This window comes from Agelaius phoeniceus, chromosome 14 (genome assembly GCF_051311805.1).
Source record: "Agelaius phoeniceus isolate bAgePho1 chromosome 14, bAgePho1.hap1, whole genome shotgun sequence".
Lineage (NCBI taxonomy): Eukaryota > Metazoa > Chordata > Aves > Passeriformes > Icteridae > Agelaius > Agelaius phoeniceus.
The window spans coordinates 1,627,074-1,641,971 of record NC_135278.1 but is presented as its reverse complement, the minus strand read 5'-3'; the positions used below and the strand labels follow the sequence as shown (position 1 = coordinate 1,641,971).

At 62.6% G+C, this 14,898-nt stretch overlaps 1 protein-coding gene across 2 annotated transcripts; it reads right to left on the bottom strand.

Moving 5' to 3' along the window:
- Positions 1-8,655: 8,655 nt before the first annotated feature.
- On the bottom strand, positions 8,656-14,337 carry UTP14A (UTP14A small subunit processome component). 2 transcript variants are annotated; one of them, XM_054641218.2, is made up of 14 exons: positions 14,202-14,337; positions 13,878-13,945; positions 13,619-13,683; positions 13,364-13,506; positions 13,106-13,261; positions 12,133-12,252; positions 11,939-12,033; positions 11,716-11,839; positions 11,556-11,633; positions 10,766-11,114; positions 10,236-10,618; positions 9,668-9,855; positions 9,501-9,600; positions 8,656-9,160 (listed from the first exon to the last, which is right to left on the bottom strand). In XM_054641218.2, the coding sequence occupies exons 1-14, from the start codon at positions 14,259-14,261 to the stop codon at positions 8,777-8,779; spliced, it is 2,313 nt and encodes a 770-aa protein (XP_054497193.1). In that variant the 5' UTR covers positions 14,262-14,337; the 3' UTR covers positions 8,656-8,776. The 2 variants fall into 2 exon arrangements, with proteins under 2 accessions (XP_054497193.1, XP_077042090.1); XM_077185975.1 differs by having other exon boundaries at positions 10,236-11,114; positions 13,878-13,942; positions 14,202-14,332.
- Positions 14,338-14,898: the final 561 nt, after the last annotated feature.

Sequence of the window (14,898 nt, the reverse complement as noted above, 5' to 3'; positions counted from 1 at the left end):
GCGGCACGGCACGGTGCGGCGGCCGCAAGTTTGTCACCGGTCCCCGCCCGCGGCACTGGGGCCCGCAGGCCCGGAGGCCGCCGCACCCCCCGTGGTGCCCGGCCAGGCCCGCTCCGCACCGTCCCGCACCGCCCCGGTGCTGACAGCCTCGCCCGGCCCGGGGCCGCACCGCCCCCGGCACCCGCACGGGCCTCGGAGACCGGCGGCCTCGCAGCGCCCTGGCGCGGCCCCGCCGTGCGGGCACCGGCTGCCCGGCCCGGCCCGGCCCTGCCCGGCCACGCCGCCCCGGGCTGTGTCGGGCCCCGCGCAGCACCGCCCCGTGCCCGCTCCTCTCCCGCGGCCCCTCGCCCTGGCCCCGCCGCCCCCCTCCGCCCGGCCCCCGCGTACCGGCAGCTGGGGGGGCCGCGGGGGTCCCTGCTCCGGCACGACCCGGAGGGGAGGGCGGGACCCGCCCCCCCCGGCCCGCGGCGCGGGGGCTGCACGGGGACGGGCAGGAGCGGCTGGTCCCGGGGCACGGGGAGCGATGCCGCCAGAGTGTCCCCCGTCCCCGTGCGGTGGCACCGCGCTCCGGCATGGAGCGGCCCCGGGGGCGGGCAGGGGCAGGGGCTCCCCGGGGCCGGACCCCCGCAGGGCTGCGGAGTGGGCTCGGAACGGGGCGGTGCTGCGGTGACCGCGGCCGCGATCCTGCGTGGGCGCCGGGGTGGGGGCCGGAGGATGTCACCGTCCCGCGCCCGTGGCGTGCTGCTAGGACCCCTGTGGGCTCCGTTGCTGATCTCCATGGGCTCCGTGCTGCCCTCACCCCTGCAGGACCCGTTTGCTCCGCCGGTTTGGTCCATCCGATGGCGAAGTCTCTTAGTTCAGCGTTGCCACAGCCGGGGCCTCCAGGAGGTGGGCATGGGCTCCAGGGTGTGGCCACCCCAGATGGCACATCTGGGTTGGCAGCCACACCCTGGTGTCACCTGCCGGGAGAGTCCTCTGCAGCCTCAGCCCCAAACCTTTTCAGTGCCTAAGGAGAGGAAAAAACATCTTACACAGAGATTGAGCTCTATTTTTTGCAGAAAAGGCCACAGCAGCCTGGGGCAGGAGACGGCCTGTCCCCCTTTTGGGGCTGTGGGGGCTTGGAGAGCAGTTTGAGGTAGGGGTCTGTGGGCAGAAGAGTGCTGAGCTTGTGGGGCATGAGATTCGGGGAGTGTAGACAGTGCTGAGAGGGGTGGCAGGGTGAAACACGGGGCTGCCAGAACCGTGGGAAGGCAGAGAGCCAGGGTTTCACGGAGGAAGGCCATGAGGGAGGAAGCTCTTCCTGCAGAAGGGAATTACTCCACTTCTCCACATTATGTTGAACCTTTTCCCACTGTTGCCTACAGCTAGACTGTGGGTAAAAGAGGTGCTCCAAGAGGCATTTCAGGCTGGGTGATGGTCAGAAAGAAGGGCACAGCCTGAGACAGGCACATGACCCCAGGTTCATAAAGACCTGCCTTATTTGCATCCTGATGCAATTAAAAACAGACAGTTTGAGTAACAGCCTCATCCTGCAGCTGCCTCACCCCATCCCTGCAGGAGTCGCACACCGAGTTGCATGGTGCTGACTGGGAGAGCTCTGCATCCCACCATTACATCCTCCAGTATGCCACTGCTCCTGCCCCATTTAATTAGAACCTTTAAAATCTTCAGGACGGGATAATTTGCACCAAAGGACTTTAAAAGGTGGTGGTGAAAAATTCTGTGGCTCTCATGTTCCAGGGAAATGGAAAACTCTGGGGAATGAGGGGCATTCTCCATCAGGGAGTGGAGCTAATCAGGCACCAGTCATGGACTAACTTGAAGAAATGCCAATGGGAATGATCTGTCGCAGCGAAAATAAGATAAAGAGCCCTCACTGGTAGTTCCTCAAGGGAATCAAGCGGGCCTCGTGCTGCAGGGGGAGCTGGGGGCTCCTTTATCTCCCCTCCATCCTGGGGACATCCCCCAGGACCCCCCAGCTGTGGGCAGCCCCAGCTGCTGCCTCACCCCAGCATTTCCTCCACAGCACCTTGCTGGGCAGCAGGACTTCTGCCGAGCTCCACAGGTCCGAGGGCACCTGTGAGCCCTGAGTGCTCAGGGCAGCCCCTGACATGTGTGTGTCCCCTGCCTGCTCTGGTCCCCTGGGCCACCAGGGCCAGAGCGCTCAGCTCTGACCTGGCCTGCAGTACTGTTGCTGCTGCTTTTGTCATTACTGCTCCATCTTGTGTCCTTTTTTTATTTATTTCTCCTCTACCTGCTATTTTTGGGACAGAATCCACATCATTGCCCCCTCCCTGACCAGAAACCAGAACATGTTGGCTAACACAACCAGCTGGGCATGGCACACTCTGGTCGTGCCAGGCTGCTGTGGGGGGACCCTGACCCTACTGGGAGTCACATTAATGCCAGCCATGGTGCTAATGAGCAGCCTGGCTGGCAGGCATCTCTGGATGAGCTGGGATCATGGAGCCTTCTCCTCTAGCAGGGTGGTGGCAGCTGGTGGCAGCAAAGGTGGCTTGTAGTTCCTGGCACCAGAAGAAGAGGAATGAGGTGATGCCTCATGTGCTCCATGTCACTTCCATGTCCAGGGCTTGTTCTTCCCTGGATACTTCAGCTTCACCTGGGAAGGTGGGGCCGTGACTGCGGAGCCAGGGGATGGATGTCCCGTTGGGAGGAACAGCATGTCCATTTCTATGGGGTCTGGAGATTTCTCATTGAGTTTCTTGGGACTTTTCTGAAGAAGGAACCTCCGTGCTGCTCCCTCTGAGGTGGGCAGAGCTCACCTGGGTTTGGCTGGTGCAGTGACAATGTCGCGAGGTGTCACCTCTACCTGCAGCCCTCATCCTCCCACATTCCATCGGCTGTCCCTCTCCAACAACAAACACTGGTAGCACTGGTGGCAGTGCAGATAGAAGGTGACGGTATCAGAGTGGCTGCCTTGTCCTTCCTGCTGGCAGTCGGGGACAGGGAATGGTGGGCAGGGAGGCCAAGTGCTGCAGGGCACACGACAGGCCAGGCTGCTGCCTGCTTCCTGATGTGCAGCCCCTCTTCCCCCTGCTCCCCAGGGGACACGGCGCTCAGGAGGGACATGGGACAGAGTCCCACCTCCTGCGTGAGAAACGGGATCTGTTATGAGCTCAGAGGCTGACATTTTGAACCCAGCTGCTGGGGACAAAACAAGGCTGCTCCTGCCTCGGGAAGGGAATTTCATGGATTGAGATTTTGGGTGGCTTCCTCTTGGACCATCCAAGGGAGTTTGGGATTGGCCTCTTCCTCCTTACCCACTCCAGGCCTCTGTGCTGGCTGAAGTGTGTATTGCCCATGGTGAGCAGCACAGACAGGAGTCAGCAGGCACACGCTGTCTCTGCTGCCCTCCTCCTCCTCCTCCTCCACATCCCAGAAGAAGCACTGGGCTGGGAGAGCACCACTGACGGGTGAGAATGTGGGATCACCAGGATAAGGCAGGGAGGAACCATGTTGTGCCTGGGAGCCAAGGGAATAGCTGGCAGCCAGGGCAAGGCCAAAGTGATGGAGGGGAGGAGAATACAGTGGGTGAGCAGAGGTTGGGGTGCCAGGGGAGCCCCAGAAATCAGGTGAGGAGCCCTGCAGAGCTGGCAGGGGTGAGAGGGGTGACCGCACAGACCCCTGGCCCCACTCCAGCCCTTTTCAATACAGCACGAGGCTCTGGTGAGTAGCTGGCTGTGGGCAGAACAGGGCCTGCCCCTGCTCCCAGGCTGCCATTCCAGATTCCAGCTCCTTTAGTGTCTGTCCCTCAGCCCTGAGCTTCTCAGGTCCGGCCTCGGTAGCCACCGGGGGGGCTCCTAATTATAACAGCAGACAAAGAGCTGGGCTCTGACCGCAGTGCTGCATCTGACAGCCTGTGCCTGGGGATGCTGGAAGTGCTGCTGGCAGTCTAGCAGTAGCCAGGCTGTGTGGGGTCTTGAGGCCCCCCAGGAGTTGGAGGCTGGAATGGCTAGCAGTGCCCAGCCTCAGGCATCATCCCCAGGCTCCTGGCTGCTGCTGCTCTGCCAGCTGAGAAGCCCCCATGGAGGCTCCAGATGGCCTTGGCTTGGGCAGGACAAGGGTGGCCAAGGAAGATCCAGTTGGGAGCAGAGGTAGAGCAGGAGCATGGAGGGGGCTGAGGCAAGGAAGGACACGGGCTGAACCAGCTCCACATCTCTCACGGGCACCTAGTGGGCAGGAGTGTGTCCCAGCATGTCCCAACGTGTGCCCCAGGGGCATTCCTGTGCTTCTCCCCCATCTCTGCAGCAGGAGCTTGGGGTTTGCCAGAGCTCTGCCGTGTGCAGAATGGAAGGTGCCACCTCTGCGGCAGCTGTGCTCAAACGAAGCTGCTATTATAACACTGGCCAGGGCACACGTACACACAGCTGCCTGCCAGGAGGACATCTGCCTCTGCTCACCCTTCCACTTGGCCTCAGTCCTGCCCTTTGAGGCCCTTCACGTTCCCCCCAGGAAGTTTTTGGTGCACTGGCTGTGCTGGAACTCAGCCAGGTGTCCCCCAGCTCTGGGATGCTGCTGGTTTGTGGCTGGGTACCTCATCCCCTGGTGAAGGAGTGCAGCACGGTGCCTGCTTCCCACCTGGTGCCACTGATATCCCACCCTGACAAGTCGTTGTGGGAGCTGCAGGGTGGCAGCTGGGACAAAGTCATCAGGGGACATGGGGATTTCCCCTTTTCATCTCCACGCAGCTGGGTACAGGCAGGGACCTGCCATCTCTTGGAGATCCTGACAGAATGTGACAATGCAGCCCGAGTGAGTGGGTTCCCGCTCTGGAGGGTGACAAGGCTGGCAACAGCTCCCCCAGGATGTTCACAGCTGCAGGTATTGGTGTCCCAGCGCTGTCACGGAACTGGTGTGAGGAGCGGTGGATAACACCACAGGCACCCCCAAGCCGCAGAGGGTCCCGGCTGCCCGCATCCCCGGGAATGGCCCTGCTGCGGGGCGAGGGTCCCGACTACAGCATCTCGGCAGAATCTCCGGCTCAGGTTGTGCCGTGCTGGATACGGCATCTCCATGGAAACCCCCGGCTCGGGCGGTGCGGGCTTGGGAGATGCCATCTCCACGGAAACCGCTGCGGCGCCCGGATGCGGCCGGGATGCGCCGGGCACCGGGTACCGCGGCGGGAGGAACGGGGCGTTAGCGTGCCCCTGGTGCGGGGCGATGGAGGCTGAGAGACTCGGGGAGCAGGGACCACCCCTCTCCCCAGCACGGGACGTGTTGGGGAGAGCATTTCTGAGCCTGACGTTCCAACCCCAGTCTTGCCTCCCCTGTCCTGTTTGTCCCGCACTGTGCCCAGGCTGAGCCTCTCGCCTCCGTCCGGTCGGGAGGCGGTGCTCAGACTCTCTCGCACCGCGAGGAGTGGAGCTCGGGCCCATTCTGGGGAGGACCGTTTCCAGCCCCTGGGGACTGGAGGTGTTCAGGGACATGGACATTCCCTGATCCCAATGGGCAAAGGTACAGGACCCCAGGGATCCACCCCAGGGATCCAGGGGTGCTCCATGACGGCCTCAGTGATCGCATGCACATCCTGAGCTTGGGAAGCCAGAGGGACAAGATTTCAGCTGCAGAAACAGCCCAGACGAAATATTTTACAGGTTATTTATAGCCTGCATTTAAAAAAGATAACAAAAAAGAAACAAAAAAACCCCAACCCCCCCAAAAAACAGCGACCAAAAGCCTTTTTGTTTGTTGATTTTAAATCTGCCTTTTACTCCACCCCGCTCCCACTGGCCTCCCGGGACGCCGGGTGCAGGAGCCCGGCTGCACCGGCAGCTCCCCGGCGCTGGAGCGGCCCTTGCTCTCGGGTGGGTCCCTGCCCCGAGGGACCTGGCGGTGGCCGTGCTCGTCCCCAGCCCCACTGCAGCGCCGCCGGCCCTGCCCCGCTGCCCGCCGCCGTGTGCCAGCCAGGCCGGGCGGCCCCGGGCCCGGATTAGCCCCCGCTCCCCGCTGGCACCGGGAGCGGCTCGGCCGCCCTTGCCGCGGCTCGCTGCTCCGTAAGCCCGGCTTTGACGTAGCCCGGAAAGTAGGCCAGTAAGAGCAACCGCAGCCGCTCGAGGCTCTCGGAGGACGCGGCGCTCGGGCTGCCGAGGGAGGGCTGCGTGTTCGCACCGCGGCTCCGGGGCTCCTGTGACCCACGCGGTGGCCGGCGACAACAGGGCTTTGTCCAGGTTCTCCTCGACTCGCACCCTGTCTGGCAGCCTGCGGCCGGCCCTGCTGTCACAGGGAGAACGACGATCAGGCTGGGGAAGTCCCCGCAGGGAGCCACCCCAGCCCGCAGCCGTGCCAGGTTCCCCAGCCCGTTCCTGTCCCCTTGCAAAGGGCTCTTGCCCCCTTCCCTGCCGACCTGGGAGGCTGCAAGTGGGCATCCCTGGCATCCCCCTTTCCTGCGGCAGACTTGGAATGCGTTATTAATTGAAAAACCCCAAGCTGCTGTACCCAGTAAAATCATTTCTGCAGAGAAGTCAGAGGGCCAAGTGTTGCCTCGATGTGGGGGCTCCAGAGAAGCCTGTGCTGTAGCAGGAGCCTGGAGGGACGGGGATGACAGCACCAGTGGTCACCCCCCACCAGGGTCCCTCCTATGCAACCCAGCAGCTCATGCTAATGCTGTCCCCAATTATTTTTGAAGCATCTCTGGATACTGGAAGCCCCAGCTCAAGCCAGTCCAGTCCGCTGCTGCCGTTCCTCACAGGATGAGGCAGCTCCAGATGTGTGGCTACAGCTGTTCCCTCCCACGCTGAGCATCACCCCCACTCAGGCTGCCAGATCCACCAGCCCTATGTGACGCAGGGATCCATTCAGGGATCCACACCTCAGCAGGTCTTGGTGCTGCTCCAGGTGATCCAATTTGTGACAACTGCAGCCCTGCTTGCTCCAGGTCTGAGCTGGTGTTACACTGGTGTTACCGAGCTGAGGCCTCGGTCCTCTGCAGGATCTGCCCCTGAGCACTGCCCTGGTGCCACCATCTCCCCGGCCCCGGAGGGAGCATCGCATCGGATCTGGGGAGGTCCCAGCTCAGGCTGGAGCAGGGCTAGATCTTGCGGGGCAGTGCTCCCCTCTTCAGGGACACAGGTGACACCACGCACAGCAGCAGCATCCTTTGCCGTGGGGTGGGCCCAATCCGGGGCTGAAGGCACGTGGGGGGTTCCCCCTCCCTGCAGAGAGGACAGCACCCCGCAGGTCCTGCTGAGCCCGAACCAGCTCTGCTGTAACAGGCCCCCCGGACCGTTCCCAGCCCGCGTACCCTGAGCATCCCGGGGCTGGAGCCGAGGAGGTGGGCTGGGTGCTGGAACAGCCCATCTTGTCTAGCCAAACACTGTCCGGGGCTGGGGAGGAGGAAGGCAGAGCCATTGGCCAGGGCAGGCGAGGGAGGGCCCCTGCAAGAGGGACAGGGATAGCGGTGCCGCGATCTCCTGGCCTCAGTGGCGGGAGGCTGGGGGCGGTTCTGGGGGACTGCAGGCAGGTGGAAGCGCTGGCAGGGGACGCTGCCTCCCCCTCTTCAGGACGCTTCACCTTTTATTAAAACAAACACGACCCCCTCCGCCCTTCACGACATCTCCGAGGCAAAGGTTTCCCATGGCAGAGGCACGCAGGCTCTGCTGGGGCCACCAGCCTCGCGAGGGGCTCTCGGTGTCACGGCACGAAAATGCTCTCCGCTTCCTTTCCTTTTTGTTTTTTCCCCCCCAAGCCACACAACCGTGGCCCCATCACGGGCCAGCGCCCTCTGACTCCCCGGCCCCGGGTGCTGCAGGGGCCAGAGGCACTCGGGATGGGTCCCCGGCAAAGCTGTGACACGCGTCCCACGCCAGCTCCCAGTCCCCTCCCAGCCTAGGAAGAGCCCTGCGGGAGTCTCCGATACCTGCAGCCAGCACGGAGTACCCCGTTTCTTGCTCTGACCCAGCTGCAGAGAAGGGCGGCCCTGGGGACAGGCCGTGCCCAGGGCGGGCTGCAGTGCCAAGGTGGGAGGAGGCGTCCTTGACACAAGGGACGTTTCCTGGGATCAGCAGCAGCTCCAGCTCCTGTGCTGGGGCTGGGAAGTTTTTCAACTGGTGCTGAGCACAGGCCACGTTGTAAGTTGGGGGAGAGGCCTAGAGGGGTCCCTGCCCAGTCCGTAAGGCTCTGGCACATCCCTCCACTTGTGCTGAATGCACCAACCACCCCCTGAGAGGCACCTCACTGTCCCACTCTGAGGGGTTGGAGATGGGCAGCCGGAGTGGAGGCTGCCCGTGGACAGAGCCAGCTCCCAGCACGTGCAGAACAGCAGAAGCACCTGACAGAGCCATTGCCAGGTGATCAGGTTTACTAGGGCTGAGCAGGTACTTTGGGAGTGCAGGTGGGATCTGAGAAACACTCCCGAGGCCAGGCTCAGCATGACAAGGTGGGGGGGAGAAAGCCCCTTTGGCCAAGATTTAAAGATCTATATAGGTACAAAAATGGGGATATAAAAGACAAAGGACAGGATGTTGGCAGCTATTCCAATCCCTCACCATGCTCCTAGACATGCTCCACTATGAGCTCCTGACCAAACTTCCACCCTCAACTCAGCCAAAGCACCTGACCCTGCATGGACCCCAAGGAGAGGATGAAGGGCCCAACCTAGCCCTGGACACTGCCAAGGCAGCCATGCAGACAGCACAGGAAGGGCAGCCCTGGGTTTTATTGCAGAGAAAGAGGTAGAAGGAACTGGACAGAACCAGGAGCTGCTGCTGCTGGTTCCTCCGCTCGCTCCAGTTTGAGCCTCCAGGCTGCAGACACAGAGCTACTGCGCTCTGCAGCGCCGGGGCTGTGCCTTCGCCCCAGGAACAGCCTTCCCCCTGGACACAGCCTTCTGCCCAGGCACAGCCTTCCCCCTGGACACAGCCTTCTTCCCGGGCCCAGCCTTCCCCCTGGACACAGCCTTCTTCCCGGGCCCAGCCTTCCTGCTGGGCATGGCCTCCCCCTCAAGCCTGGCCTCGCTGCCAGGGGCCGTGTCGGAGACGTCCTCGGCCGAGATGGGCTGGATGATGTGGCCGGTGCGGGTGATGACTCGAGGGGCTGTCAGCTTCTGGAAGGCACGCTGAGTGTTCCACGTGGGGCCCACGGGCGTCCGCATGCTCTGCTCAAACTGCTGGTGCCGCTCGAAGGGGAAGGGCAGCTCGCTGACCTGTGGGGACACCACAGGGGTAATGGCCCTGAGCCACCCAGCCCAGCTTTTCCAGCCCATGCTGCTCCCAATGCTCACTGCTTCCCATTTGTCCAGGACCCACTCACACTCTGCTTCCCTTTCCGCTGCCAGCAGAGCCCAAGAGGGCTGGAACAACCACCACCACCAAGGGAGCAGCCCTGTACATCCCTCCTCCTTCAGTTCTGAGCTGTTTAAGCTGGAAGCTAAGCTTTGGGCAGGGATTTCAGGCAGGGATTGTGGACGTTTTGGGAAGGGATCACAGGAATGCCCCAGGCTTGCCCAGATGCTGGAGCTCTTATGGAGACCAGGTGTGCCCCACCTGATGCGCTGCCGCGTGGATGTTGCGCTTCTCACTCATGATGACGTGGGGCAAGTGCTGGTCCTTCCGCTGAGGCGCCGGCGGTGGCTTGATCAGGAACCTGTGGGCAAGTCAGGGGTCAGGGCTGGCACAGGGCTGAGCGCAAGCCTGAGCTCTCCCCCACTCACCTCTTGACCTTCCTAGCGCTGGGTTTCAGGCCCGTGCCGCCCCACTCGCCCCAGCCTGGCAGCACCAGGTTCACCGGCTGCGGCTTCCCTGCCTCCTCTGCCTTGCGCTTCTCCCGGCGGAAATCGGCGACCACATCATCCCCAGCAAAGGCCTCCGTGATCATCCCGCGCTGCTCGATGCCACCCTCCTGCACGAGGACAAGACTGAGTGGGTTTAATGGTTACTGGGGGAATTCGGAGAGACTGGGACAAACTGGAAGGCGAGGGTTTGTGGGTACTGGGGACAATGGGAAGGGGGTGAAAGTTACTGGGCATTACTGGAGGGGGTTTGGGGTGTACTGTAAGGGGGTTTAGAAGTACTGGGAGTTACTAGTTTGGGGCTTCTAATTACTGGGAGGAGTAACTGGCTTGGGGTTACTGGGAGTTACTGAAAGGAGGTTTGGGGTTACTGGAAGGGAGTTTAGAGTTACCAGGAGAGGGTTTGGGGTTATTGGGACTTAAAGGTTTGGGCATTACTGGATGGGTGTTTTGGGTGCTGGGGAGCATGGGAGAGGCATGTCCCACTCACCTCCTCTTCCAGGACTACAGGCAGGCTGGGGCAGTCCATCTCCTGGGGCTTCCCATCCAGCACAGCCTCCAAGCTGATCATCTTCCTCTTGGCTGGTGCTTTCTTGGTATGTCTGTCCCCAGCTCTGCCTTCCTCCTGCTGCTGTGCTTGCTTCCCTGCTCTCAGGACTACCAGCTTCTCCTGCTCTTCCACAAGCTCGTCCTTAGCCAGATTCTCCACATCCTCCATGGTCCGCACGCGGCGCGGCTGCTCCGAGAGCAGGAGCTGTTCCTGGGCCTGAGGGGGAGGCTCTAGCCCTGCGCTCACCAACTCCTCAGCACAGACTGGGGGGACTGGGCTGTCCCTGGGCTGCTCAGCACCAATCTCAGTCTCATCAGCACCTACTTGTTGAGGGTAGAAATGGTCACTCCACAGGGCAGAGAGTAAGGACAGCTGTGTGAAATCAGCCAAAAACTGTCCCCAGATCCCCCTCCCTTTGTCCAGCCCCCAGCACTCCCAGCCCACCCAGCTCTGGGCCTTGAGCTCCTCACCATGGTCTCTGCCCTGCCCCTCAGGGCTCCCTGTCCGCTCCCGTCGTTTCTGCTCGAAGTCTTGCAGCAGAGCTTCTTCTTCTGACAGCTCCTCTTCCTCCTCCTCCATCTTGTCCTTGTTCTCCACAGCACCAGGCACTATGTCATCTCTTGGACCCTCCTGTGCCTCAGGCTCTGGGGCCAGGCCACTGGGCCTGCCCAGCATCCAGGGATTAGCCCCGCTGGGCATGGGCAAGGCCGTGGTGTCCTCCTCAAGCACCTCACACAGCTCCTCCTCAGGGGGCTCCACCCGCACCTTCTGCATCAGCTCCTTGTTCCTGGCCAGCTGCTCCTGCATGGCCTTGCGGGCCTGGGAGGCACCGAGAGGCTCTAACATAGGACAGAGAAAACATTCCCAACCTTCCCCGCCCACCCCAGCCTACCTCCCTTCCCTAAGCAATGCTGAACACCCTGTCATGGCATTCCAATATACAAATGGGATTATAAGAGATAGAGAGACTTTAAACCGTGGCTTGGAGGGACAGAATAAGGGGGAATGGCTGCACACTGACACAAGGCAGGGATAGACAGGATATTGGGAAGAAATTCTTTCCTGTGAGGGTAGCGAAGCCCAGGTAGAGATTGCCCAGAGAAGCTGTGGCTGCCCCATCCCCAGAAATGTTCAAGGGCAGGCTGGCCAGGGCTTGGAGCAACTTGGCCTAGCGGAAAGTGTCCCTGCCCATGCAAGGGGGTGGAACTGGATGGGCTTTAAGGTCCTTTCTCACCAAACCATTCTGTGGCTCCATCTTACCTCGAGGTCATACTTAGCCATAATGGCCCTGGATTTGGCCCATTTTCCCTTGTTCTGGTGCTTAAGGCTCATCCGCTCCTGGGGGAAGAGAAGCGTCACACAGAGCTCCTCAAGGAGCAGGGCCCTCCCGAGGGGTGAGGCAGAGGTGCCAATGCAGCACCTGCATCCTGAGCTGCTCCAGCTCCTCCAGCCGTGCCAAGGCGGCTGCAGGGTCCGATTTGTGCAGCTGCTCGAACTCTTTCAGGGCCTGGCGCCTCCGGCTCTTCTTGAGCACACGGTGGTACCTGCGGCACAGGGGCGGCTCAGGAGCCGGGCAGGCCCCGGGTGAGGCAGGGCCGCCCTGCCCTCCCAGCGTGCCCAGCCCAGCTCAGGCACAGCCTCACTTCTTGCTCTTGATCCGCTTTGCTCGCCGAGCCTTGGCCTCATAGTAGGACTGCACTGCCCGGGCCTTCTGCAGCTCTGCCCGCCGGCGCCGGGCCTGCCAGGGGGAAAGGGGTGAGGGATGGGGAGCACGGGGTGAGGCATGGGGCAAAGGAAGAGTTCCCCATAGCCATGTCCTAACGGGGTGAAGCCTCACCTCCTCCAAGCTCATGGCCTGCACTGAGGCCATCTCCTCAGGTGTCAACAGCGGGTCTGTGACGGGCTGCTGTGTCTTGTGGAGCAATCCAAAGATCTCCTGCTCCAGTGGAGTTCGAGCCTGTTGGGACAGTAGACATGGCAAGAGGATGAGGAGAACTGCAAGGGCCAGTGCTCCCCTGGATGTCCCCATCCATTCTCACTGTGGAAGGCCCAGAGAAATGTCCCCCTGCCTTGGGGGACTGAGTGGTCACAGCCCCACTCGCAGGTCCCACACCACAGCCCTTGGGCACTCTCCCAGTCACATGGCCAGATGAGAGCAGGTAGAATTCCTCTCACATTAGAAAAATGGCCTCCTAACAGCCAGGCAGCAGTGGTCAGGGGGCAGAGAAGCATGGAGCAGGAGTTCCAGGCCACACAATGCCATTGTCCCTCCAAAAACAGAAAGAGACTTTTGGGCAGATCAGTGTGAGTGACAGGTTTGTTGGGAGTTCAGCAGGGGCTGCCCCTCCCTCACCTGGGCATCTGACAACTCCCAGGGATAGCAGTGGATTCCTGCCAGCAGCACAACCCAACAGGAACTTGCATTCAAACCTAAACATAGCCCTCTTTTGTAAGGAGTGTTTCCAGGCTTGCAGGATTTGGCAAACCAATCCCTCTGTCTCAGCACTTGTGGCCAAGGCATACTTCCATGTGCCTGGCCCTTAGAGGCTACAAGGAGGAGAAGGGACAGAGCAGGCTCCAAACCCTCTCACTTGGCTTGTCCCAGATGGCATTTGCACACCTGTGAGACGAACACAGACTGCCCTTCTAACCTTCCCAGGCTGGCGGGCACCTGCCCAGTGTCACCGCTGGGCTGAGCCTGCCATTACTGCCCCCAGCACAGCCAGGGGACATCGACCTGCCCCAGTTGCTCCTGGAGCCACCCTGGCTGCTCCCCCAGAGCCACCCAGCCTGTGACCCGCAGTGGGCACCTTCCATGCCGAGGTGACTCTCTCCAGAGGGGTGACGGTGGCGATGTCCTGCCGCAGAGGGAACACCAGCTGCTCCGCGCGCCGGTTCTGCAGCACCACCTGCTGCCACTTCCCCACGTCCTTCGAGGTGGTCACATAGGCGGCCTCCCTCACCACCTGGGGGGAACAGGATGGGCAGAGAAAGGTGATGCCGGCATCAGGGAGGAGCACGGGAGTCCTGGAGGCTCAGCTTGGACCTCCTTGGCTCCCTGCACTCACCCTCTTGGCCTCCTCTTTGCTCAGTGGCAGCTCGACCGCCGCCTTCCGCTTCACTCTGGCCAGCTCCTTCCTCACACTGCCCAGCGTGGATTTGGGATGAATGGGCTGCAGCAGCTCCGACAGGACCAGCTTTTCCCCAGCGCCTACGCACAGGTGTGGCACTGCCAGGTGAGGGAGCTGTCCCAGCCCTCAGAGTGGCTCTCGGTGGGCAGCGCCATCCCAGATCCCCGAGCTCTGCCCAGCTCCCTGCCTCACCTTTGCAGGTGACATTGAACTCAGACACCTGCCCGCTCGCCTCCGAGCGCTCTGCCAGCTTCCGCCTGCGAGAGAGAGACAGAAAACAACCCCAAAGGTTCCTCGTATTCCCCGGGTGCTCTGGAGCGTTTGAGGCCGGTGCCGAGGGCAGGAGCGGGGAACCGTCCCCTCTGCCCCCCCTTCCTGTGCAACCTCTCGCGATGCGGCTGCTGCAGGAGCCCCCGGGCCTAAACGCGGGACGCCCGTAGCCCCCACTCACCGCTTCCGTCCGGACAAGGCGCTGATGGCCTCCAGGAGCTGCCGGTGCCGCCGCTCGCCATCCTCCTGCTACACAGCACATGCGGTCACAGACCCAACCTGGCAGAGCGCGGGGATGGCCCCAGCGCCCGCTCCCACGTGCTCCTCGGGGCCCCCACGGCACCGCCCGGCCGGGCCCCGGGCCCGACATCCTCGACCCGATATCCCCGGCCAGGCCACGCCGTCCTCCGCTGCGCCCATCCCGGCCAGAAGAGCGCCTGGAGCCCCGCTAAGTGCGGCGAAGGCCGCCCGGAGAGCCCGTCGCACTCTTTCCGGCCCCGCTCACCCCCTCCTCGCTCTCGCTGCCGCTCCCCGCCGCCGCAGCTGCCGGGTCCTCCTCCGCCATGGCCCCGCACGCCGGTACTGCCGCAAAGCGCCACCGAGTGTCGCGCCGAGCCCTCGCGCCCTGCCGCAAAGCACGCCCCTATGACGTCCAGGTTGCCATGGCAGCGGGTCCGGCGGGCGGGGTGGGAAAACCGGAGGGGACCGAGGGGGGCCCGGGAGGGAGCGGGGCACGGACAGCACCGTCCCGGCCTCGGGCGGCGCCTCCGGGACGGCTCTGGCGCTCCCGGGACGCCCCCGGCTCGCCGGGCAGCGGTAGCCGGCGGTGCCACCGCGGGCCAGAGCAGCTCTGAGGGTCTTCGCTCCGTCTGTGACCCTCGTCGGTCCCGCCGGTCCCAGGGATTGCAGGATTCGCTGTTTCCCCCTGGGACGCGCCAGTGGGCTCGGGGACATAGCTGCCGCACCTACGCTTCCTCCCGCCCGGCCGGACCCGGCTTCTGGGAGCATTTTTGGGGTTGATGGGATCCAAAGGTTCGTTGGAGCAAATACATGGAGTTTTCAGCCACAAAGCGGTGTCAGTGTTTGTCACTGCGCCCACAGCATCCGTCCTCCTCGTCCTCTTCGTCGTTCTTCTCCTCCGTCCCGAGCTGGGCGCACAGGGCGGACAGGGCGCTCGGGGCAGGAGGGAGAGGGATAACGAG

Bases quoted from the DNA above. Each gene is read 5' to 3' on its own strand.
- UTP14A (XM_077185975.1), bottom strand. From the start codon at position 14,261: ATGGCGGAGGAGGACCCGGCAGCTGCGGCGGCGGGGAGCGGCAGCGAG. The intron at 13,943-14,201 runs GTGAGCGGGGCC...GCTGTGTAGCAG, and splicing joins GCAGCGAGAGCGAGGAGGGG to GAGGATGGCGAGCGGCGGCA. The intron at 12,034-12,132 runs GTGAGGCTTCAC...TCCCCCTGGCAG, and splicing joins AGGCCATGAGCTTGGAGGAG to GCCCGGCGCCGGCGGGCAGA.